Source organism: Solea solea, chromosome 21 (genome assembly GCF_958295425.1).
Source record: "Solea solea chromosome 21, fSolSol10.1, whole genome shotgun sequence".
Lineage (NCBI taxonomy): Eukaryota > Metazoa > Chordata > Actinopteri > Pleuronectiformes > Soleidae > Solea > Solea solea.
In genome coordinates, this window is record NC_081154.1 from 11,791,615 (window position 1) to 11,816,619 (window position 25,005).

A 25,005-nucleotide genomic window follows, 5' to 3' on the forward strand; every position below is an offset into this window, starting at 1 on the left:
GGGTCCAGATCCACCCTCTAATAGTTCTCCACCATACACTCCCTGAATGTCTCCTTTTATGATGTTATGCTGGTGAGCCGAAGGCAAACTTCCTCCTTGCGGGACAATGAAGTTCTATTCTATTCTCTCACATATAGAAGAGAAGAGTAGGGGTGGTAATCAATACCAATAATATCACGATACAACGATAACTGAAGAAAACAAAACCTCTGTGAAAAGTTAAAAGTGCAGGATTTCTCACAACACAGAGAACAAAATGCATATGTATTGAACGTGGATGGAGCATCCATTAATGTAACTTTCTCCACCATTATCCTCATTCACTTAAGCAGCGCTGCCATGAGTAAAAGTGACGGGGACTGTTTACTTTAGAGTGGCTAGGAAGGACAACCATCTACCACCAAATTGATATTTTTTGAACCACCTCTAAAGAAGAGAGAGAGAGAGACCAGTGACAGTTTGACAAATATTATCATTATTATCATTTACTTACTCAGTGTTATAATGACAATAACCGCATTTTTGTGTGATAGAAAACACTGATTATCATTTAAATGACTTAGATCTGGCAAAACATCTGCGTCTCCAAATAAACGTACTCTTGAGTTTCAAGGAAGATAAGTCGTATTGTCAACAAACTCGAAACCTGTTCTACCTGTTCCACCTGTGTTACGCACACACACACACACACACCTGGCGCATTGAATGACCCACGTCACAACCTGTTTCCAGTGACATAGGAAGAATGAGGAAGGCTTGTCCTCCGGGCACAGAGAGAGCACAGGCCTCATCAGTGTCAAAAGTTTAAGTTTATTGCAGTTCTTCATCTGTGGAAACAGGCGGGATGTTGCGCTGTTGCGCCGCGTCCATGGAGCGACACCGCACCGCGCTGACCTTTGCGCTGCTGATCGTCGGTTACATCCTTTATGTCACGATCGGCGCCGGGATTTTCTCAGCCATCGAGATGCCCTACGAGCAAGAGCTTCGAGCCGAGCTGAAGGCGGCGAGGCAGGACTTCCTGAACGACAACACCTGCGTGTCCGACGCGCGCCTGGAGGAGCTGCTGGTCCGCGCGCTGGAGGCCAGTAACTATGGCGTCTCCGTGCTGGGTAACGACAACGACAGCGACCGCAACTGGGACTTTGTGTCTTCACTGTTCTTCACCAGCACCGTGCTGACCACAACAGGTGATGACCAACAGACTCTGTCAATCAAACTTACTGTTTATACTCTCTCTACCCCCCCTCTCTCCATGTATGTATGTACTGTATATGTACATATATTAGGGATGCACAGTATTATCGGCACAATATCGGTATCAGTAACGGCAAACACATCAGGATCTGCCGATAGGACTAATGACTACAACATTAGCCTAAATGCATCTACAACTACAACTCTTTTTTTAACGTTTATTTATCTTGCTCAATGAAGAAAATGTATATCTACATCTGCCGTGACCTAGGTAGCCAAAATATTATGTTTATGCAGTTTGATGCAGGGAAAAACCTATATGTATTGGTATCGGTATTGGTTATTGGCCCAAGCACTCCCAATAAATCGGCATATTGGATAATCAGCAAAAAGTTCAATAAAGTATCCATGTGTATATATGTATATATATCTTTATGTAAATATAGATTTATATATACATATACATATGGCAAATACGAAAGCATAACATATAATGCAAAAGCAAAAAGACAAAAGTTGTGATAGTTAGGTAGTAATAAAACAATCAAAAAGTAATATTTTGATCATGCAAAAGGGGATATACCAAACAAAAATATGTGTCATATACACGTCATCACGTAGCATATGATGTGGTACGTCACATGTGTAACACGTGTAGTACACCACGATCTGTAACAGATTTTAAAATAAATTGTGCACATGCAAACGTATTCAAGAAAAACCCAACTGCAGCATGATGGCAAAAAAGTTCATTACAGTTATTACATATACTGTATGGTTCCCAGATGTTAAAATTGATAACTTTGTTGCTTTTTTATTTGTGCTTTAACAGCAATAACATTTGGCAAAAGATGCCCCACTAACACTTTGTTATATGAAAAAAGTTGAATAAATAGGTCTGTGTCAGAAAATGGCAGAAATTCCTTCCCCAGAATCCATTGAATTCAATAATAACAACTGGTCAGATGATGTCACCTACTTATGTTTCAAATTCCAGACCATGTTTGGAATCACAATCGTATACTTTCTCCAAAGGACCTGTGTCACAAAAGTATAGCTAGAATTCAGGGTGAGCTCTCTCTTTTCAGCAGATTCACTGTGTATGGAAATCACAGCTCTGTGAAAGTCAAACACTGAAGTAACAATAAGTAAAAAGCATTTTTCCAGGTTAATGGGGTTTTCGTAAATCATCTGTTGGGCTAATACTTTATAGATCATTTATTTTTGGGTTGGGTAAGTTTGTGAGAAATAGCTTCCCCTGGCTGCTACTTAATAATTTGCTAAAGATGCTTTTTTAAATGTTGGAAAAACATGACGAAATATAATTAATATAATTAAAGAGCGCTCACTGAGGCGATGGAGGACGAAACAAACAATCCTGATTTTATACAAAAGTTTTCCTCACTTTAAATACTTGTGTGTTTCTATCAACACTGTTCCTTTGTGATGCTACAGGGAGAGGGCTGAACAATTTGGGGAAAGCATCTTCTTCCAGTTCCTGTGTGGGTTTTCTCAGGGTTCTCTAGTTTCCTCCCACAGCCCAAAAACATGCAGATTTGAGAATTAGGCAAATTGAACACTCAAATTGACCGTAGGTGTGAGAGTGAATGGCTGTTTGTCTCTATATGTGTCCCTGTGATGCACTGGTGACCTGTCCAGGAGTGCACCACGCCTTTCACCCTATGTCAGCTGGGATTGGCACCAGGGCCCCCGCACCCTTATGTGCATGATAAAGCAGTAGAAGATGAGGGGTTATAGAAACTATATTAACATATTAACTACATGGTTTTCTAACACTTATATATATATGAATCACCATTACTGAAAGCATTAAAAGTGAATCATGAACCCCTGGTCAAACATACTGCACAAGAAAAAATCTGAAGAAGAAGAAGAGGCAAAGGAAAGAGGGATGTATACATGTAAACACACATTACAATAAACAAAACACATAACACAGTCTTAAACTTGTAAATCAGTCTCAGAAAAGTGCTGTAGATATAGTTTTATTAAGAGAGTACAGATGTCAGAATATAGTATATGTTGATAAAAACATTTTAACATGTTCAAATCTAAATAGTTTTGAGCTTAGGTTAATTAGTTTTATTTTGTTGTTGGGATTTGCTCCTTTAGTGCACATTTGTACATAGTTTTAAAAAGACCATTGTTAGTGTTAGGAGAACATGTTATTTTACAGAGTTAGTTTCAAAGTTGGCTTTCAGAGAAAACTATTGTGTTCACTGTTTGTCAGTAAGAAGAAAATCCAAACCTTGTGCTGCCCAAATCATCTGATAATGATGGAGCCGAGAGCAGATTGTTCTGGAGCTAGTTTGTGTCTTCCGGTCCTGATGTTGCCTCTGTTCTCCTTTTCCATATGTAATTAAATAAATCCCTAACTCATTAGACTCCAGGTTGTTCTTCACTGTTCTCCAAAACTTTGATTAAATAGGTTGTTTATATTGACTTTATTCACACTTTGTCCAGCTTCAGCTGTGGCACCACCACCATCTGTAGTGCACTAAGTCTCATTCAGTAACTAGATGCAGGTTTAACCAGGTTTAGGAATGTTGGGGGGGAGTTCCTGTGTTTTTTTTATAGGAAGTCACACGTGCTTGTTAAATATTTTCTTTGCTAACAGGGACTAATCAGAATGAATCCCTCTGCCTGGTATTCATTTACACTTGACAAAGTCATTCGTCTCTCTTGATTTGTTTTTTTCCAGTTTAAACATTACTGAGCTCCTAACGTCTCCTGCAAAAACCGCAATTAATTCTGTGCTGTTTATGTTTGTTTTTCCAGGGTACGGCCACAATGTTCCTCTCTCAGATGTAGGCAAGGCCTTCTGCATCTTCTACTCCATCTTGGGAATCCCCTTCACCCTCCTGTTCCTCTCCGCTGTGGTGCAGAGGATCATGATGGTGGTTACGAGACGTCCAGTGACCTACTTCCACCGTCGCTGGGCCATATCTAAACCGAGGCTCGCTGCCATCCACGCCACCTGCCTCACCATCCTCATGACGCTGTTTCTCCTCTTCATCCCCGCGTGGATCTTTATCGGCCTGGAGAAAGACTGGAATTATCTGGACTCTCTGTATTTCTGTTTTATCTCTCTGACGACCATTGGCCTCGGGGATTACGTCCCCGGTGAGACTCATAGTAAAGACGCCAATCCACACCCAGTGCTCTACAAGCTGATGATCACAGGTGAGTAGTTTGGTGTCTATGCTGTGCCGTGTTTTATGTCTCCAAAAGGTAAAGTTTCAGGCTTTAGCTGCAAAATCCACAAGTTTAGTAATTATTTCCAGATTTCCAGGTTTGATGAATTGCCTCATCCTGTAGAAATTTCTTTGATTGTGACTCCTTGAAACAAAATATTGTTTAATGGTCTGTGAGTTGAGAGCAAATGAAACCACAGGGGGATTTGTTTTTCCCAATTATGGTATTTTAACCCTTAGTGCTCACATGGCACGGCTCTGTGCCACAGACACACCCTTAGTAAATTGCCATGGGAATAATACACAGCTCCTTATTTGGAATTCCCAGGGGTGTGTGTTTATAGATCACATATTCAGGCTTTACAAAAAAAATGTTTTGTCTTCTTATGTGTTTTTGAGACAAAGTTATGATTAATTCTATATTGCTTAAAAAACAAAAAAACAACAGGATTAGCGATACTTGTGCAGAAATCACAAAATAAGAGTACTTTTTGCTCAGGTGTGTTTATATACAGTAGTTGGTGTAAATGGGGGAAAAAAATCTTTTCATCAGACTGCTTTTAGGTGGTACTGAAAAAAAGGATACAAAACTCTATGTATTGCACATTCTTATAGCCTCTGTATATACGTTTTAACATAGTAATGGAAGAAAGCAGCCTAAATGCAGTGTGTTCTTAGGGTTAAAGGCCATGAGAGGGGCAATAATTCTGCACTTCACAGGGAAAAAGCTGCACGAGTGTACAGTAAACATGACTGTACACTGTGAACACTGATCTAAACATCAGCATATTATTTTTCACCATGTATCTGAGAATGAGTTAAGGTATCTGTCATTTTGAATTGATGAAGGCACTAAAGTCACCAAATTCATGAATATCTGTTCAAAAGTTTGTGCATACTATATACATTGAATAACTTCAATTTAATATTTATCTCTTCTTGTACAGGCCTAGATGTTATAGTGAATGTTAATGAATGTAGTGATGCAAGATGGCTCAGAAAAGCAAAGCCCCTGTCTTAAGTACATAGAAAAGGCTTATTTTAAGGCTATGAAATCTAACTAAAGTGATAATGAACTTAAACAAAATACTTATGTAAAGTAGTTTCCATTTCTGCCTATAACCTCTTTGTATATGTCACAAACTAGACCTTTAAATGAGACAACATAAGTGCATAATGTTCATTACCAGTTCGTCTTGACTAACTTCTCTGGTTGCTGAATATCCACTTCACCCATTGTTTGTCGACCAAACCTGTGTATGATCTCATCTGTCAGTCTGGTTTTTTTGGTCAATCATGTTGCCATTGTGTGTGTGTGTGTTTCCTTCCTCAGCCTATTTGCTGACAGGCTTGGTGTGTTCCCTGGTGGTGCTGGAGACGTGCTGCGAGCTCCCCCAGATGAAACGTCTCAGGCAGAGGTTCTACCAAGAAAACGTCCGCGAGCTGGACTCGGAGACGGCCAACATCATCGAGGAGGAGCACGGGAGCGATCAGCTGAGCGATCACATGGCAGATAACCTATCAGTCATCTCATCTGTGTCAGAGCAGGCCGCGTCGTTACGGCAACACAACACAGCGTCTCCTTACACCCCTGTTGTTAACAGAAAGATAAGATGACAGAAAATCTACCACACATTGTTTTTAGGTGACTTTTACTATGAACATTTGAGGCTGCTCAGGTTTATACTGGCACTGAATGCTATCTAAATATGAGTGCACAGTATAAGCAGCCTGACCATGCCTGTGTGCAGATCTCCATCTGTCTCAGTTAACTGCTAAAAAAAAAAAAGAGAGGGCTTTCTGCCGTTGCCAACATCAACAGGCATTTTGTGTAAAAGCAGGAACCACCCACAGATAATCAGGACCGTGCTGTTTTCTTGTTCTCCCCTGTTGCTCCATTCCCTGCTGATAAGAGTTAGATCTGTGACACAGAGGAAGGGCTAGGCCCCAAAACGGAGGGAAAACCCAGAACCTTCCACTTCCTGCCAAAGCTATGGAGCTGTAGTTCCAAGACAGAGGATCTCATGCTCCCTTTGCGCACATTATATAATCCATGGTGGTATTTGCGTAGGAAATGTGCCTTCTTGGAAGTCATAAAGAAGTATCAGGAGACTGAGCTACACATATTGCACATTATATAGAAGATTTTTTAATAAAAGAGCAAGTAAGCAAGAATAGACCTATTTTTCTTTCTGGTTTAAGTTGAATGATTAACCTTCTTCTCCTTGTGGCATGTTTATTTCAGTGATTATACTGCAATACTTACCCTGTAACCACTAGAGGGCGGCACTTTTATGTTATATACAAAAGTGGATTCACTGAGGAACATATAAAGTGCAAGAATGTGTCATTGTGAGAGAGCATGGCGTCAAACAAGAATGTCTTTAATGTACATTATTAACTTTGTCAAAGCTGTCTCAGTTTACACGAGGACCAAACAGTATGTACAGCACATGGTGGGGGATGTTTTGTGCCTTCAAGTCATTAAAACATGGTTAAAATTACAAGAAGAAGGATATGACTTGCAATCCAAAGATAATTTGTTGCTATTTTCACGGTAATTTAACGGTTTCTATGGCCTTTAATCAAGAGCAGAATTTGGGGGTCAGTTTTATAATTAATTCATGCAACATTTAACCTGACATAAGTGATCAAACAAACATTTTCTATAAACTCAGGTTGTTTATTTGTTATAGTATTGCATTCACATTATATTTCGAGACACATACTGTACATGCAGACTGATGTGGGCACTCACATTCACACATACATTCAAATGCACACTCACATAAAAAAACAAAACAAAACAAAAAAACACATGAGGAAATGTGCTTCAACCAGGGAATCAAGGTTCATTTATCCCCCGGTATGAGAAAACCTTTGTCCTTCTGAAATTTCCTTGACTCCATATGAGCTGCAGGGTTGTTGTTGTTCAGCAGATGTTTGACCTTTTGACCTTTTGAAATCCCCACAAAGGCTGTTAAGTGTAAATTCATTCCCATTATAGGTAAAATAGTGGACACCAGCTCACAGACACGTCACACACATTCCCTTCATTGCAATTTCACACATAAATACATACTGTACATACAGTATGTATGTGTGTGTGTTCATATAATATGTGGCTGTTTGGAGCACCGCGGCCAGAGAGGACGCAGGCTGACGATGAAGAGGATGAAGAGCAGTATTGCCATGATGGTGACGATGGAGACGTAGCCTGCGTGGGGCAGAGGGGGAGTGTCCGGAGCTTCGGCTGGAATCATGTTAGTCAGATTCAGCATGTAGCCCAGCGTCCAGCCTGCATCGCTGCCTTTTATCTGACAGAAGAAGAGGGACAACTATTACAAACTGAAAACGAGGGAAATCAAAATAATCAAATAAATCATGTGCTACTGTATTGTCTTTACAAGTGTCGATCTGACCAAAGGCACACGGCAGGTGTTTGGACCTTGGAGTATATAGAAGTTGTGAATGCCTACTCTGGATTTAATGTTGCGAACACTCTTGTACTTCAATATTAGTATCAATATGTGATATTTTATTGTATTTGACAGAAGGTTTTATTTTTACTGTAACTGGGATGAAGTCCAAGGCAGAATTATGTTTAAAGTAGTCCCATTGTGTGGGGGATATTTAACATATCATAACTGTTGCCAAAAAAACAAAAGGTAAGTGCACATGTAAGGATTCACTTGATTATCGCAGTTACAAGTATTGTCCTGTTTGCTGTGTTTTATGCAGCAATTTCCCTCCATAAAGGGTAAAATGTTCTTTTTATGGGGACAATAAAAAACCCCTTAAATATTGAATTTATGTTTCAACCAAACCCTTATCGTAACCCAACCTTTACTTCAAACTAATAAATCTTTTATTATGCTAATCAACGACTTACTCCAACAATAGTTACTTTTGATGACAACATGAAAGGTACAGGTGTAATATGTTATATTGGATTTAGCTGCTTCATATTTAGGGTCAAGTTCACTGCCACACAGTCATGGCTTACTGTACTTTATCTGTCAACTATACTAGCAGTGATATTCCTACTTACCTTTTTATTACCTTAATATTCAGTTTTCGCTACTGTTGTTAATGCATGTTTACTATTTATTACATTTTACTGTCTTTGTTTCCACTTTTAAATACTTAACACAGGGGTCTCAAACTGAAATTGCTTTTTGTGAACACCCCCCCACCCCAAACATAATATATATAGCAATGATATTCATGATGATATTTCATTGAATTTCAAAGTAAAAATAAATAATAAAATGTTGACTTTATATTAAGTGGAGGGCCACATTAAATTGATTTAGAGAACGTTCGCTAAGGGTTGTGACAAAGTAACGTTCTGGGAACCAAATGTGCAACCAAAAACTAATGTTAGCGGAACGTTAGTAAAACCTTCGATGGTAACCACAGGAGAACTTAGGGCTGAACCTTCAGGGAATGTTCTGAACCAAAAATTGTTAGGTGGGTTGGCGAGCCGCAAATGGCCCGCGTGCTGTGAGTTTGAGACCTCTGCCCGGACTTTGGTAAAAACATCATGGTGCTCCATGACTTCTTGTTTGTTTTATTGCTTTTCCATCTTTGAGTTGTGTGAGCGTTCGCCACCGTCACGCGCTCAGCAGCAGTGTAACACACCTGCTCTAATTACACTCGTGCAGGCGGACGAGGCACAACAGACCGTCACCACCTCCTCCGCATGAAGATACTTTGCAGATAAAATACAAGTAATGCTGTCTGATAGCGTTACTAGCGTGTTACAGTAAACTTCCCCTTTGCTTGGAAGAGACTCTGTGTTTATCTGGACCTGTTACCAGGACGACATGTCAACTGGGTTTCACTGTTTACATTCGAGGGCGAGCATTCTCGACGAGGAGCCACCTTTCATTTATCCTGGGTAAGTACCTGCTCCTGTGCTGTATTTAAACTATAGCTATAACCATTGTCATTAGCCTTGAAACAGAATTGTTCCTGTTGTTTATTCTGTGCGTGTGTTGTGCTGTTTAAGGTACAGTGTGTAGGATTTATCAACATGGGTGAAGTTGCCTATGTTGCAGCTGACTCCTCCCCCCTGAGCAGTAGGAGGAGAAACTACGGTAGCCTGAAGTTATCTTTAAAACTCAAACGGTGTTTAGTTTGTCCATTAAAGATATGGTGGACTCATACAAGACCTGCTCCTGATGTAAATATAATTGACGCATTTTGTGGTAGTCATAATGATAACAACAACAATTAATACATTATGGTGATTTGTGCACTCAAAAAGTAATTCTGCCAAATGCAAATAATTGCACCTAAATGTCCTTTGGCTTGTGGCTACTTTGCTTTTGAAATCGTTGTTGTTGTTGGTAGATGTTTACTGCTCTGATTCCCTGCAATGAGCAGATATTATTAACATTTTAGTTAATAATTGAGGATGAGAGTTACTGCTCTGGCTCTGCATCACTGTAAATGTAAATATGTCAGTCACTAATCATTGACAAGTATTTATTTATTTTTCTCACAGTTGCAATCTGTAGATTTTTTCCGCTTTGAGGATCTGATGCTTTTGTTTTGTCACGTGGTTAAACATGCTACTATGCTTCAGTGCCCTTGAGCCCATGTTTGTGTAAGTATACGTGAGACAGATAAATGTTGTCAATGTTTAAGCTTTGGGAGATTAGTTCTCACAGTCCGGCTTGTTATCACCTGGATTCTGCGAGATTCCCCTGAAACACTAGATACGATTTGTGCTGAATGCAGTATCTGTATTTATGATGGCCATTTTCCTGATTATATATATTTATAAATGAGATAAGAAATCATTTGGGGCCTTCAAAACTGGGGCAATGCTTGATGTAAGTGAGTAATCAAGGTAAAGGTTTATACTAAACTGATAAACATTTTTTTCTTAAAAACAACGTTGTTAAAAGAGAAATGATTACATTGATTAATTGCCATGCCCTAATTTATTCTATTTAAATTATTAAAAATGTTGAATATCCTGAGTAGGAGTGGGCAAAAACCAATACGGTGAAATATCGCAATATTTTTGCCATATTCGCTCTTGAGACACCAAGTATTTTTTTGTTTTATTTAACATATTTTTTAAATTATACAAATAAACATTTAACTTTTTGTGGATTATCATTAAATTAGCACAAGCACTAGATGCTCACTCTCACTAGAGCTGTTATGTGACTAATACATGTGATATACAGTATGAGTTCGCAAATAATCAGTATTTTGCAATATTGTGATAATATCGTATCATGACTTAAATATCGCGATAACATCGTACCCTGAGAGCCCAGAACTAAAAGGTTGTCACAAATATAGAAGGGTAAAAATAGACAGTCAATAGGATGTGACTTAAATCAGATGGAGGCATGGCCTCAGGCTTGTTTGACATACTTTGGGAGTGGACTGTGAACTACTGACCTTCTTGATGTATTTTATGGTGGGGTAGGTTTGTGAGGTGAAGTTGTATCCTTCGGTCAGCAGGGTGACGATGTATGTGCCAGAGAAGCAGTATTCAGCCAGGTACTTTAAGTTTCCATGCTGCTGCGTTAGCTGTACAAGCAGTGTGAAAGCATTAGTTTTCAGCAAATGCACACTGAAGGACATTAAAGTAGGACATATTTTTCTTTCTCTCTGTGTGTAACTGAGTATTGAATATACACCAACCTCACTCCAAGGGGTAGCACAGTAGCGTTTTAGCTTTTCCTTGACGTCTTCCAGAGGGATGGATGTATCTGTCAGATTGAGGAAGTCCATCACAAAGTAGTAAGCAGAGAAAGCCTACAACGAGAGGGGAGGGGAGAGGAAGAGATGAGGCACCGAACTTGTCTGTAATATTCTTCTAAGAGGAATATGTTCTTAGTATTTGACTCATATGACCTTCTATGAGTTAAATTTGGAGCCAAGTTGAAAGGAATGTTTCTTTGAACGTAGTTCTGGTTATTGGTAGCACATTGAAGAGTGACATATCCAGTAAGTGAGACACTCTGTCTGAAAAATGTACACATGCTACAGTAAAGTGCTATGTGCGCCACAAAAATGCCATTAACCTATTATATTAGAGATAAAATAATAAAATAAAGCATTGACTTAGGAGTTAAGTTTGTATATTCTGATGCAGATCAGGAACATTTTGGTGAATAAGAATCATTAACTGCTTCAGCTATTGCTGTTCGTTAGTGGCCTGTGTTTTTCAGGTTAGCAGAAATACATTGCACAGTGTCTTGCCATTGATGTCCTACCCCATACTGCCCCTGCAGAAATGGCTGGAAGATCCCATTGAAGGAGCACTGGTTGTATTTGCAGTGTTTGAAGTTGAAGATTCTTTTGATGACATCTTGGCATTGTAGGAAGTCTCCTCCCCCCTTGTGAGTAAAGGTAGCGGTAGCATTTTGGTGTTTCATTTTTGACACACACGGACTGTCATAGAGGACTGAGTAGTTCTTTGTGTCAGTGTAGCCAGGATGGAAACAAGGGTCTAGTATTGATCCTGGACCTGACTAGGAGAGAGTGAGATAAAGAGGTGTAATAGACAAAAGGGAATTCAGCGTCAGCATTGTTGCACATATCGTCATACATACAGCTCTGGAATAATCTCAGAGTATCAACATAAGTGTGAAGAGAATTTGGGTCTGGTGTGTACCAAGGTCTGTTGTGCCAGCGTCATTCGTAGCGCCTGGTCTTTCCCGTAACACAGGAAGCTGTGAGTGTACAAGTTATAGTCATTTCCGTAGAGTCGGAAGTTCACGTTATTGTCAGGAGACTCCGAGCCGTCGAATGTATCGGATACAAAGCTAATTTGTGTGGACGCCCCACCAAGGTCAAGAGCACCTTTTGTTTCCAAGCCCTGCAAGCAGAGACAGAAAGGCCCTGAAGTTAGCCCACAGCAGTGAAACACTAAAAGTGTACAAATGTATGGACACTTGTGGGTGTACACAAACCTGTTTCAACCGATCATCCAAATAGTTGACTGTGACCCAGCCAAAAGCTCCCTCTTCCTGGCCACTTAGGATTCTTGCTCCCTGAAAGGAGAAGGGGAACTTTTGCAGAGCTCCCTCCACAGCTTGAAAGACCTTGTCTGACGCTGAGCTGTCCTCCAAACTGCGTGGACACACGGCACAAATGTGTTGGATTGCTTCACTTTCATATTTCAAATAAATATAGCTACACATAAATAATATGCAATAGTTTTTCATGTGTCATATGGATTTGACAGTAAAATATTAGCTGCTCTAGTAGTAAAGTTGGTATAAATCACACAATAGGTTGTCGTAAAAGGCTACACATGGCAAGCACATTACAGAGTTGAGGCTTGAGATATTGGCACTTCTATATGTCAGCACAGAATGGCCTAGCGTGGCTGTTTTTCTATACATTTGATGATGTGGCTGTGTGTGCAGATGTGTACCGTACTTTAGCAATCTCATCCCCGCAGTAGCACCCAGATAAACGGGTGTCTCGCTATGGTGATTTGCAGGGACTAGCTGCTTGGCCTCCTGCATGCAGACTCTCAGAGACTCCCCTGCTTTCGATGGGTTAGATGCATAGCTGGAGATACCTGGACCTACAAGAGAACAAATAGTCAACAAGAGGGTGAGGCATTTTTGCCCACATTTAGTAGTAGTATAAAACACCTTTTGCTCCCTACTATGGGCCTTTCAACCTCTGTACTGTCGGTTTGCATTGCCAGCAGTAAGTCAAACTCATTCCTTGTAAGGATTTGACTTTGTCACTGGTTTGGTTCATAACTTTTAGGGACACAATTTGTAGGTGCAGGGTAGGTGGAGGCTGTCGTGTTCGGTGGTCTTAGGATTCCTCTGCATTTTGCAGATGATGTGGTCCTGCTGGCATCATCGAACAGTGACCTCCAGCTTGCATTGGGGTGATTTGTAGCCGAGTGTGAAGCGGCCGGGATGAGAAAAGGGGTGGAGTGCCCAGTTCCTTCCCCAATTGGAGGAATTTAAGTATCTCTGGGTCTTGTTTCACAAGAGAGGGGAGAATGGGGTGGGAGCTGGACAGACAGATTGGATCAGCATCAACAGTAATGTTGTCGCCTTACTGGTCAGTTGTGGTGAACAGAGATGTATCACCCACAGTATAGTCATGAGCTTTGGGTATTGACTGAAAAAACAAGATCAGGAATGACAAGCAACAGAAACAAGGTGGCTGGGCTCAGCCATCTCTGAGACAGTTAAATAATTGTATGTATGTATGTGTGTGTGTGTGTGTGTGTGGCACAATTAAAACAGCTCACACAAATGCAGAAAACCACGGTAAGGTGCCTTGAAAGCTTTTCGCTGAACTATAAATGTGTTGATAGTTTGAAAGCGGTTGTTAAATCGGCTTGCACAAGAGAAGCCAACAGCAGGAGTCCATCAGACAGACCATTGTGTTATGTGGTGTGATTGCATAAGAAAGTTCCTCTTTTGTGGAACCACTTCCAACAAACAGATTTGCATTGCAACACTAGTTCAAGTACAAAAGGGGGTGAAGTTATATGTCATGGTGGTAGTATGTTGACATGTGTTAAATAATTGTCTTTTGTTCTCAGAGAATTGGATCAAATGTGGAGTAAATCCACCTGCACCTTCTACAGATCATGAATTAGCAACCAGTAATCAAGTGTTTGCATATAATGTCAAGCTAATCTAGGTTTATTATCACCAGTGGGCTCTGTCTTCATATTTATAAAAAATTCAGGCCATCATCTTGACAAGTTAATTTGTATTCAGCAAACAGGGAAAAAAAGTTGCACTATCCATTTAGATAAGAAGACAGAGCAAATAGCAGTGTATTTGCATTCAATTAAATAGTTGCATCAGTATGCCTGAAGAGTTCTACATTTATCTGTGAGGCCTGTGTGCAACATACAGTACCTTTGACTTTACAGGAATGTGTCTGTTCCACTCTGCCGGTGTTGTTATCTTTCTCAGCTGGCCAGGCGTAGATGTACAGTGCTGTGTGGGAGGATCCGGCGTCCATCACAATCCCATACTGTAGAGGACACGGACAGAGGAATCCCAGATCAGTGACACTGACTGTGTCTGACTTCAGTCCAGACATAAAGACAACACATTAAGGTTATCCTCATTTTCATGGTGCATGTCATGCTGCATGTGTTTGTTTAGATTTGGATTTATCAGACTCCAGCAGCCATAGAAGTTAGTCCTACATGAGGCATGATATGGAGGAAAATAGCCATTACCATAACTCAATGACAATGTTTCCAAAACTAATTTGTGTCAGAAATGAATTAATTATTGGTTTAGCACTGAAACTGTTGAGGGCTGGAGGCCGGCTGAGAGACTCTAAGTGGGTCTGCATTAGTGATGAAACAAGTCGTTTACTATTCTTATCAACAGCCACTGGCCATATTAGGAGATTGTTTTCTAGACTCTGCACTACGGATTGAGGTCATTGCGACATGCGACCATATTTGGCTTGTGGCGTTGGATAATAGGTGAGTGCTTCTATGTGCCATACCTTATACTTTTGGGAGAGAGGCCTGTTCTGCAAAACTGCTACCGTCACCAAGGCAACAATCGCCATGACACCAATCACAGAGATGATGATGGTCACAGGCTTGTGCCAGTGGTTCTTCTCTTTCATCTCTGAGAGCGGGGGCGTAAAGACAGGCAGACAGGAAGGAAAGGCAAGAGGGTTGCCGGGGGGTTGGAAATGCGAAGATGAGGACACAGTGGATATGAGAAAGATTGTTAGCCAAGTCTTGCATCCAGATGTGAGTGATGTCACAGCATGTGTTTGTATGTTTTCAAGTATGTCAGTACCGGGGTTGCTGAGAACTGTATTGTTGTGTAACTAAGGACCACAGATGAATTTAGGGGTAAATGTCTGAAGGGATTCCAACTATTATTTCAGCCACAGAGAGTTTGAATGGGTCTTTCCTTCTAAAGTACTTTATCTAAACGGTCAACAAGACTTCCTTTTTCGAAGAATGATTTAAAGGAAACCAGCTGAGTTGTTTATACAAAACAGTCGCTTTGATAAACAAGATATTCTGTTCATTGTGGAAATGTTGGATTGCTACATATAGAAATGAGTCAGTGTTGACAACATCCTGTTGAAACTTTCAAGTATCACTTTATATTAAATGTAATTGCTGTTTTGTTTAGTTGTGAGTTTCCACTGTGTATTAATGGGAATACAAAAGTGCAGTTGTTGCTGCTTCTATATAAGCTTTTTAGAGAGGGGCAAATAAAGGTGTAGCACGCAGTCTGTTTTTACAAGTCTGTTGTTATAGGAAAGTCCGATGAGCGCAATACCAGTTTCAATTGAAACACACAAGCACACATGCCATTTCTGTGTGTGTCTCTCTCTCTCTCTCTCTCTCTCGCACACACAGACACACACACACACACACAGCTGTTTGATTATTACCAAGGTTAGTAAAAAGTAAATACACACTGTGAAAACGGACTTGTCTCTGAAGTACAATACACGATTCATGAGGGCGCACACAGAGTTGTGTGCTCTGCGAGTTGGGAGTTGCAACAACGGTTGCAGCAAACCTGACATTCACCCACTGTGAGAGAACACAGAGAAACTGAAACGTACAACAGCTAACCAACGATGAACTGAGCAGAAAATAGAGCACTTACCTCTGTTGTCTACTTCAATGAACTTACTGACGGGGGAGGGAGAGCGAGACGGAGAGAAATGGTGTGGGAGAGGGACAGAGGGAGGGAGACTGTTGGAAAGAGAGAGTGGAAATGAAAAGGAGGAAAAATGGGAGAAAGGAGAGATGATAGACTGTGCAGATGGGAGGTGGAGGAGTGATAAGAGGAAGATAACTTTTTTTCCCCCCGTCTGGCAAGACAGAGGGACAGAAAGGAGCAATGTGGAGTGACTCTGAAGCACCGAGTTTGGCATTTCCTCCCCAAGCTGGGGGAGCAAAGCTGGTCACTATGGAGACGCAGCCAAAGTGTGTTTCTGCGTGTGTCGGTGCACTCTCTTGTGCATGTGAATCCCTCTTTTTCTCTCTGAACTAATGAGAGTCACTTGCCCCAGCGCTACTCTCTCTTCTGTCTGTGGGATATGTAGGAGGGAGGGGAAGTGGGGACTCCCTTGTTGAGCTCGTTTTCATTACTTGCAGGCTGTGATGTCACCTCTGTGACGGATCGGGATCCCCTGTTTTTCTCAGTTTCTGTGTGTGTGTGTGTGTGTGTGTGTGTGTGCACCAGTGAATAGAAAGGCGTTGTCGGAGAACAAGTGGAGACCCAAAACATGACCAGACTACAAAATGGCTGATCCATTCACAATTTTTTTTCTCTTGTTCCTGTCTGGTTACACTCTGGTTACAATAGCAGAAATACAAATATGAAATCATGCACTTAGAGTACTGTTATTAAGTTGTATTCTTTATTTTTTTTTTAGATCTCTATGACGCAAAGCCTTCCACATTAAGCTTACCTGCATGCAGCAACTAGAAAGTAATTACTGTAATTGTTAGACCATGACTGTCATTTCCAAGTAAAAACAAGCAAACGGTAGAGGTTCATAGCTATTTTTTCCCTTTTAAAACATGGCTCCAGTGCTGCATAAACCAGATAAGGTCTGCCTGTCAAGTTGCCTGTGTGATCTCATAGTGAGAATAACAATGTCCCTTATCTAAAATCCTGGCATCTCTCATTTTCATGTGGAAATTATAGTCAGACTACTGTCTGTGTGGCAAGACACCTAACCCCAAATTACACCTGGTGGATGTGCCAGCAGACTGTGAATGCTCTAATAGAAAGAGTGCTGCCTATAGAAACACTATGAATGTGAATGGTCAAACTTTAGTGTAAAGTACTTTGAGCAGTCATCGAGACTAGAAAACTGGACTGAATACTTATCGGCCCATTTACACTGTCATTGCTAATTTATTATATGAAATTCCCTCAAGAACTTAACTGTATGAACCAAAAGGGAGAAAGAGAGACATGTTTATATTTGTGTAGTTTTACTGCTTCAGGCGCAAATGCTCCTGTGACACGACAGATTTGACCTATAAAGATGTAAACACTGGTATGTTTTTGTGATGTCACTTCCAGGCTTTTAATTGGGTGTTTTGTAATTGAATTTGGTTCAATGCTGGTCTCCAGTGTTGACACATAAATGAATTAAAGTCAGGGCAAAGCAGAGGGAACCGGGGTGGAGCTTGTAGGACAAACAAGAGACAGTGATAAGAGCTGACCTGTGTCAGGCTCAGAAACCGTCAAACAGTCGCATTGATATGCACTAATTTTGCATTAGTGTCAATACCTGGATTAAAGGGTTTTAAGTTTGAAATCTAACAAGGTCAAACTGAAACTTACATTATATACATTACATTAAATGAAAAATACTTTATATAAACAGCATTTATTAAACAGTTTATGTTCTGTATAAGTATACGTATTTTATTTTATTATAAAAATGTGGTTCAATTGAATTGAAAGATTGCATCTTGCACTTTAAACCAAGGACTTGACAAACATGGATTTCATTTATGAACGTGACAAATCATTCATTCATTCAACAAGATACTGCCATACTGATGTCCTCCACAAAAACTTCTTGTCTTTTCAACCAATGTGGACGTCAAACCACTACATCAAACATTTCCTTGAAGGCCAGCCGTAAAGTCGGAGGACAATTACCACACAGTGTGTACACTTGTATAATGACATATGTGCAGGCAGTTTCCTCACCACATGTAAAATATACGAGCACATCTGTAATGTGAATGCTGCTTGAAGTAAACAACAATACTTACATACGGTTAGATTCCACAGCTGACTGTAGTTACAGAGAAACACCTGTTTTTAGCACAAATTAAAGTCACTGGGGGAAGTGCTTACACTTGTGCTGTGACACTTCACTGAGAAAAGTTAAGCATATTTAGTTTCCACTGTTTTTTTTGTTTTTTTTTTATTTTCTTTATGACAAGTCAGTCTAATCCCTGAGGCTATGACGGTGTTGGCAGCCACCAAACGTGATATAGACACAAACACGTGTTGAGACAGAACAACAGGGCCTCCCCTAAATACCAAATTAAGAACATGAAGTCACCCGGTAACTTTCTTTGAACTTCAACACAGACTGTAACACAGTATCAACACACAGGTTTGTACATCTGTACTTGGGGAATTCTGATGACGTAATACATTTCTTAATTAACCCCAGCTTCATGTCCAACCCCATCCCTTGCTTGGCTTTTCCCAAACTTACTCTAATCCTACCCGTAAAAAAACCAAGTCAAAAAAAAAGTGGATCAAGGTGTTGTCAGGGCACACACACATTGGCCAACACAGGCAGACACACAAATAATCTTCAAACATGTTCAGGCAGCTGCAAAAGCTGAATGCAAAATGCAAGTAATGTAATTGATTCAAGCAACATCTGGTGTCCACACACAGTCATTAAAACAGTGCAGCCATATGAGGGCAGCGGGACACTTAAAAGCGGCCTCCACGTAAATCCTCTCTAAGTTTGTTTTCTTTTAAGCTGCTTTCTTGGAATGACTTGACATGAGCATGGTGATTGAAACTGCCTCCCTACCACCCGCTATTCATTTTTTAGCTTCTCCATTAACATCATGCTGGCGCCGCCTATAATCAACACAGACACCTGCGTGTCGTTCAGTCTTTGACCCTCTGTAAACACATGTACTGTGAGATGAGGTCAGGTTTAGGGTTCACTCGATGACGTGATGGTGGGAAGAGCGGCGCGGGGAAACAGTAGTGCTCAACAGAACATCTGCTTTCAGTCAATGAATCCATCCTGGACCTTTTTGGAGTTTGATATTCTCTGCGTTTTTCATGTGTTATTAAGAAAACTTAAAAAAAAAAGTGCTTTAACTCACTTTTACTATCAGACGTAGAGACGGTCAGGATTCAACATTTCTTATGTTTCATTGCTGCATTAGCAATGCGTTCAAATTATTTCCCTCTAAAAAACACTGTGCACCAATTTTGACACTGCCACAGCACAAAACAATTTTGCCCTTTTGCCCTCACACACATCCTCATGATGACCATTAACAACATTCATTAAACTTTAATCCTCATGTAGTCGCAATGTTTACCTAACTTTGAGCACAATCTTTGAACTTGAAACAACACTAAAAGAACAGCTTTCATGACATGTCCTGTAATAGGGAGAAGAGAAGCCCCCGATGCATTGATGCATAGGGATGTCTTACCTAAATGTTAAAAGAGATATTAGGTGCTGTTGGTGTACAGGTTGGCCAGCTTTTAAGAGCATTATTCCCAGTTGCTAAGAGAGGCAAAGTTATGGTCTTAGGGCTCTTCTTCCAGTACACTTAACCCCCTGGACTTTGGCGGCAAATAATTTAATGCACCAGTGTCCTGTATTTACCAGACCGCTCTTTCCACCACTCGGCAAATAAAACGTAATCTTCTTACTTCAAGTTTCATTGGGGTTTGTCCTGTGTGTTGTGAAAGGATGTTGGGGTCACGTCCTCTTTGGCGTTTCGTGTGAGTTACCACACATGTTGATTTGTAAACTTCCTGCACATGATTGTTACTCTGAATTCAGGCATGAGTCAAAGAGTGACGCTGTATGGTATCAACTGTGTGGTTTCATAATGACTGGAGAACAAGATGACAATGTCCCCGTGAGGCATGCTGTCACTTTGCTGTGCTGCTCTGGTGGTTCTGATAAATCATATGTCACATTTAATTATCTGCATGTGCATCATTTTACTCTTTAAAGCCACAGCAAAACAAGCATATGTGTCCAAGACCATAGTGGAAGAAATGCTTAAAGTGCAATTTTTTTTTTTTTATTTATTCCCATAATGAAAATCTACAGCTTTTAAATATATATATAAAAGTGCAATATTTCCTCAAGTGTGAATAAAACATCACAATGTACAGTAATCTTACTTGAGCATGACTTAAATTGTTGCTAACATTCTCCAGCCTGTTAGTGTAATCTAATGATCATGGTTCACTTTTCAATAAGCATAACAAGAAGCACTTCACAATGATGGCTCCAACACTTATGTGTTGAATACCTACAGTATATAGCCACATTATTTCCACTTGTTGACAAATGCATCCATCACTCACTGTTGTAATTCAGAACACTGTTTTTGAGCTGTCAGTGAGCTTTTTGTTTCAGTACTTCCCTATTGATCAGACAAGCGTTTCCTTGTCCTGCACAAACTTTACAGTTTTATAAATAGTCTTGTCCTTGCTATTGTGAAACCCAGTCTGCCACTTCCTGTAAAAAGAGAACCTCTGGCCGCATCATATGATAAGAAAGAAAGCCTTTCTGCTCGTCATAGGGAAGTGGTGTTCCTCAGAGCATTATGTCCTCAGGAATCACCTTCTGCAAAGTAAATTTGTCATTTTCTGTTTTGGTTTTTAGTCTAGTCATTTTAGTCTGTAGTCTGTAGATAATTCACCCCCCCCCCCCACCCACGATGACTTGGTGTTCACGTGTATTCATAGAGAGGTTTATCTTGACAGTTTTGAGTTAGGGATCCATCATTTGGGTTAAGCTAATTTGTCTTTTATGTAAACAAAACTGCTTTTAGGTGGGTGTGGCTTTGTCAAAGGGGTCAGGTCTCATAAATTACATAAAGTGGTCTGAGGAACCAAGGAATCACCTTTTAGTGTACATATATATTGGAGAGATATGTTAAAGTACAATGTCATACATAATTTAAACAATTACTACTGATAGTTTGGTTATCTGACTAATTAAGAGCCAGGTGCTTTGTCACGTAGAAAAACCAAACTTAACTGTATTAGAATTCATTGTTAGAATACTATTTTCTCAGTTTTTAGTGATCCAAATTATAAATCTAGTTTCTCTTCAGACTTCAGTTACTGGAACATCTCTTACCACCAATCAGCCACAACACTGAAACTGGTGTTTCAATTTAAATGGTAATTTGTTGTATTTGGTGAGAGATTAAAAGAAAGCTTGAAACATACAAATGGCTCTCTAGTATATTTTATTCTTTGCAAAGAGGTCCCTGACAAACGAGCAGGGTGTCAAACGGTCCACAGGCTGTGGTGCGGATGTGTCAATGCACGCAGGAAGAACCTGTGGCTTCTTTTTCTGGGGTAACATCAAAACCTTGTGGGCGGTGTGAAACGGTTTACAAACCAATAAGTAAAGGTCTTGCAGTTTCTTGGAATCAATGTCACATACACATATCTAGGTTAAAAAAAAATCCATTACACTAGTAACTGGTTTTGCTGTTCTCATCTGACCAAGTAGGTCTAATCATTAATCGTATAAAGTGATTACTAATTACTAATGGTTCACAATAAATACAGATATTCAACAATAACAATTCAACATTAATCACTCATCAGTTTACTGTATATTGTTGTATGCATTAGACCGTCAACAAATACAGTGTCTAGTCTGGTTCTTGCTGTGTGTGAAATCTGAACCGGCAATTAGTTAATTGCTTTGTCAGTGTAAATAAGGGATCATGTAATACGATCATTTGAGAATGTCATTTTTTTCCAACCCTCCTAAATACTCCGTTTATCTGATTATAATGCACAATGGCCCTCAGTCATATACGCTTTGCCTAAAAATGAGAACAAACCTCACATGATCACTAGAGTGCCGCTGTGTAAGTTTTGCTTATCCTCAATGAAAGAAGAACACAGACCCTCAACTCCCTGCTACATCCCACGTGCATACACGCACTCACACATGCACACACACACACACACAGAAGCACCTGCTTGTGTTGACTGTAGGTACACTAGGAAAAGTCACACACCTGCCCAGCACTGCTGCACAGCTGCTCCATGCAGTAAGTCCAGTGAAGACACACTCACCTGGTTATTGTTCAGCAGACTCCTGGTACATCATACTGCTGGAAACACTGGCTGACAAGGATTTCCTGTGTGTGTGTGTGAGCGTGCGTGTGCCAGTCATAGCAGTACACCTACCTCTTTGTGCGGACATGGGTTCTTTCTCAGCAGCAACACAATGCTCTTTCTATTCTTTGCCCCTCTCTCTCTGTCTCCCCTACTCTCTCACTCTTCTACTCTCTCTGTGGTAACACAGCTCTCTCCCCAGTGTAACGTTTTTCAGCACCTCCTTTCACATGCACTCGCTTTATTAGGAGAAGCAGAGCTTCTCTCCTCCCTCCTGCTCAGCCCACTCCCCTCCTTCCCAGGCACATTTAGCTGTGCCTTCTGTTCACCCCTTCTCTCTCTCTCTCTCTCTCTCTCTTTGTACCTTTATCTTTCTCTTTGCCACTGTCACTTTTTTACTCACTCACGAGTTCTGCATTTTCTTTTCTTTTATCTTTTTTCTCCCACTCTATTGTAAAAAGAAAAGAAAAATTCATTGTGCCTTTCTTTCCCACTGTTATTGTCTCCGTCTTGTAAATTGGGTCAAACATGAAAGCAGTGTTACATCTGAGTTGGAGCTGGAGCTGAAGCTAGAGGGGAAATTAGAGGAATAACCGTGGGTGGGAGGGGGGGAACTCCTCCTCTCCCACTGAAGTTGTAGAAGATTTTTTTTGTGAGGGGGGAACAAGTCTCTTAATGCATCTACAGTTGTCTTTAAGATCAAACACTGCCATGTTTAAGACTTCATGTAAGGTTTATGCTTGCAGAGCAGCAGGAAGCTTTCAAGTTGATGGGGTCTAGTGACACGACATGGACAAGGTCACTTCTGGGGAGGCTCCAATTGGAATGCACACACCAGGATGCATTTTAACGCTGGTCGTAAACCTCCGCTCCATAGTAATACTTGTATGAGGAAAAAATGTGCCGGCATCAGCAGAGAACAGTTAATATATATGGGTGTGATCAGTACGTATGCTGATGTGTATAGAGCAATCGGTACAAGTGCTTTCGAGGAATGCTACTTTATGGTAGAACTGCAGATGTATTATTTGGAAGGTTTTTGTGTGTTTGTGTGGTGATGTTTTTTACTGATTCTAAAGGACAGAGAGAATATCTCCTTCAAGATTGCCATTGTGTCCTATTGAGCCGCTTGAATTAATAACGCTCTGTCAGTCTGTCTCTAAGTGTGAAAATCATCATTAGTCACAGTAAATATCTATCTCTGCAGTGGTCTACACAGTGAGAGGCAGACGCTTGTCTGCCTATGCTACTTAGGCTCTGAGTGCTTCAGTCTAAGCACTTGTAGTTGGTCCATGTGTCTCTGTTGGTACAGTAAGGTGCAAACTGGTTGTAACAATGGGTTTACTGGGTACATTAACAATCCACTAGCAACTTAGATCACAATGATAGTTTGCACACTGACATTTGCTAATGAGATAATGAATTTATCATCGGAACACGGTGGATTCTGCCAGTCAGAGTCTGCCGTGCAATCAAATTAGTTTTCACATTAACACATTCATTTTCACTGACATGTAAAACTGGAAAGATGGGTCATTTGGGGGCACAGAGCTGCAACACTTGCAGGCAGATGTCAACAGGAATGCACTGACCTGACTTGTTCAGACAGAATGCCAATATTGATAAGACGGTGTTTATTATCAAGCTGCATGACTGTGATCATCCAATCATACACTAGGCTTCATTGTCACCAACAGTAAATAACAATGGAAATATTGGAGTGTGAGACTCTATAGGTGATGAAACTATAGGTGGGAAAGAGAGTAAAGCACTACAAAAAGTCTGACAGTATTACCATTTGAAAGCCATCATGTTTTGGTTGTCGCATGTTGCAGTACTCAGTTAACAGAGCAGAACATATAAGAAGTGGGCTGGTGTGATGAGACATTTCACAGTAGGCATCGTTTCCTCATTTTCTAAACAACAGGAATGCAGACGGATATACAAGAAGGTTGCCAGGCACAGGTCATGAAGTCTGCGGGACCACATGCAGAACTGAAACATGTGAATCATAAATCAAAGTTCAAATCCGATGGCCTTTCTTCCTGACTGGTACCCAGCAGGCTTTTAGTTAAAGAGCAATTGCCTAATGAAACCCATAACAATATTTCATGTCGAGCAACAGTTGTTCATCTATGCCGACCTCTTACGAACCAAAGTTCATTATTCAGGTCGGGTATTTTGTGACTGATGATCGTCGGGGGAATGCTTCTGCTTATTTTTAACTGACTGACATGTTGTGGATGATTTTATCCAAACAGACTGCACTTATTGTTACAAGTGCTCCGATCAGGGTCGATAAGGCCGAGCGCTGGAGGCAGTATTGATACCAATCACCACCTCTATTTTCCGAAACCTCGGTGTGTGTGCGAGTGTAATATACACACACGCACACACACCAAGATTTCCTTTACCACACCAGGCTTGAAATGTAAAAGCAGTATTTATTCTTCAACATCTAACCACTTCATATACTAATTGTAATTACACTCAAGTAGAGGGGTGGGCAACTATTTTCCCCAAGGGGCCACATGAGAAACATAACATATTGTTGAGGGCCGGACCAATGGGCTCAATATTAATTTTTATCTCTTTATAAAAAAGCAGTAAATTGTATTGTTTTGGTGTAAAAAGAACCAAAAATACAGATTTTATTCTTTTAACTTTTGAAACTCAATTCTTTAAACTGTAATAACGCAGAGAACAGAGTCAAATTCTCTATCGGTGCACTC

General features: G+C 40.4%; 2 protein-coding genes across 3 annotated transcripts; one reads left to right on the forward strand and one right to left on the reverse strand.

Annotated features, from left to right (window-relative positions):
* Positions 1-719: 719 nt before the first annotated feature.
* On the forward strand, positions 720-6,769 carry LOC131448990 (potassium channel subfamily K member 1-like). Its single transcript, XM_058621881.1, has 3 exons — positions 720-1,187; positions 3,994-4,398; positions 5,743-6,769. The coding sequence occupies exons 1-3, from the start codon at positions 845-847 to the stop codon at positions 6,024-6,026; spliced, it is 1,032 nt and encodes a 343-aa protein (XP_058477864.1). The 5' UTR covers positions 720-844; the 3' UTR covers positions 6,027-6,769.
* Positions 6,770-7,071: 302 nt separating this feature from the next.
* On the reverse strand, positions 7,072-22,502 carry entpd1 (ectonucleoside triphosphate diphosphohydrolase 1). 2 transcript variants are annotated; one of them, XM_058621880.1, is made up of 10 exons: positions 22,346-22,502; positions 14,898-15,025; positions 14,291-14,408; positions 12,828-12,978; positions 12,356-12,515; positions 12,058-12,261; positions 11,657-11,914; positions 11,082-11,195; positions 10,836-10,967; positions 7,072-7,726 (listed from the first exon to the last, which is right to left on the reverse strand). In XM_058621880.1, the coding sequence occupies exons 1-10, from the start codon at positions 22,359-22,361 to the stop codon at positions 7,520-7,522; spliced, it is 1,488 nt and encodes a 495-aa protein (XP_058477863.1). In that variant the 5' UTR covers positions 22,362-22,502; the 3' UTR covers positions 7,072-7,519. The 2 variants fall into 2 exon arrangements, with proteins under 2 accessions (XP_058477863.1, XP_058477862.1); XM_058621879.1 differs by lacking the exon at positions 22,346-22,502 and adding an exon at positions 16,034-17,724.
* Positions 22,503-25,005: the final 2,503 nt, after the last annotated feature.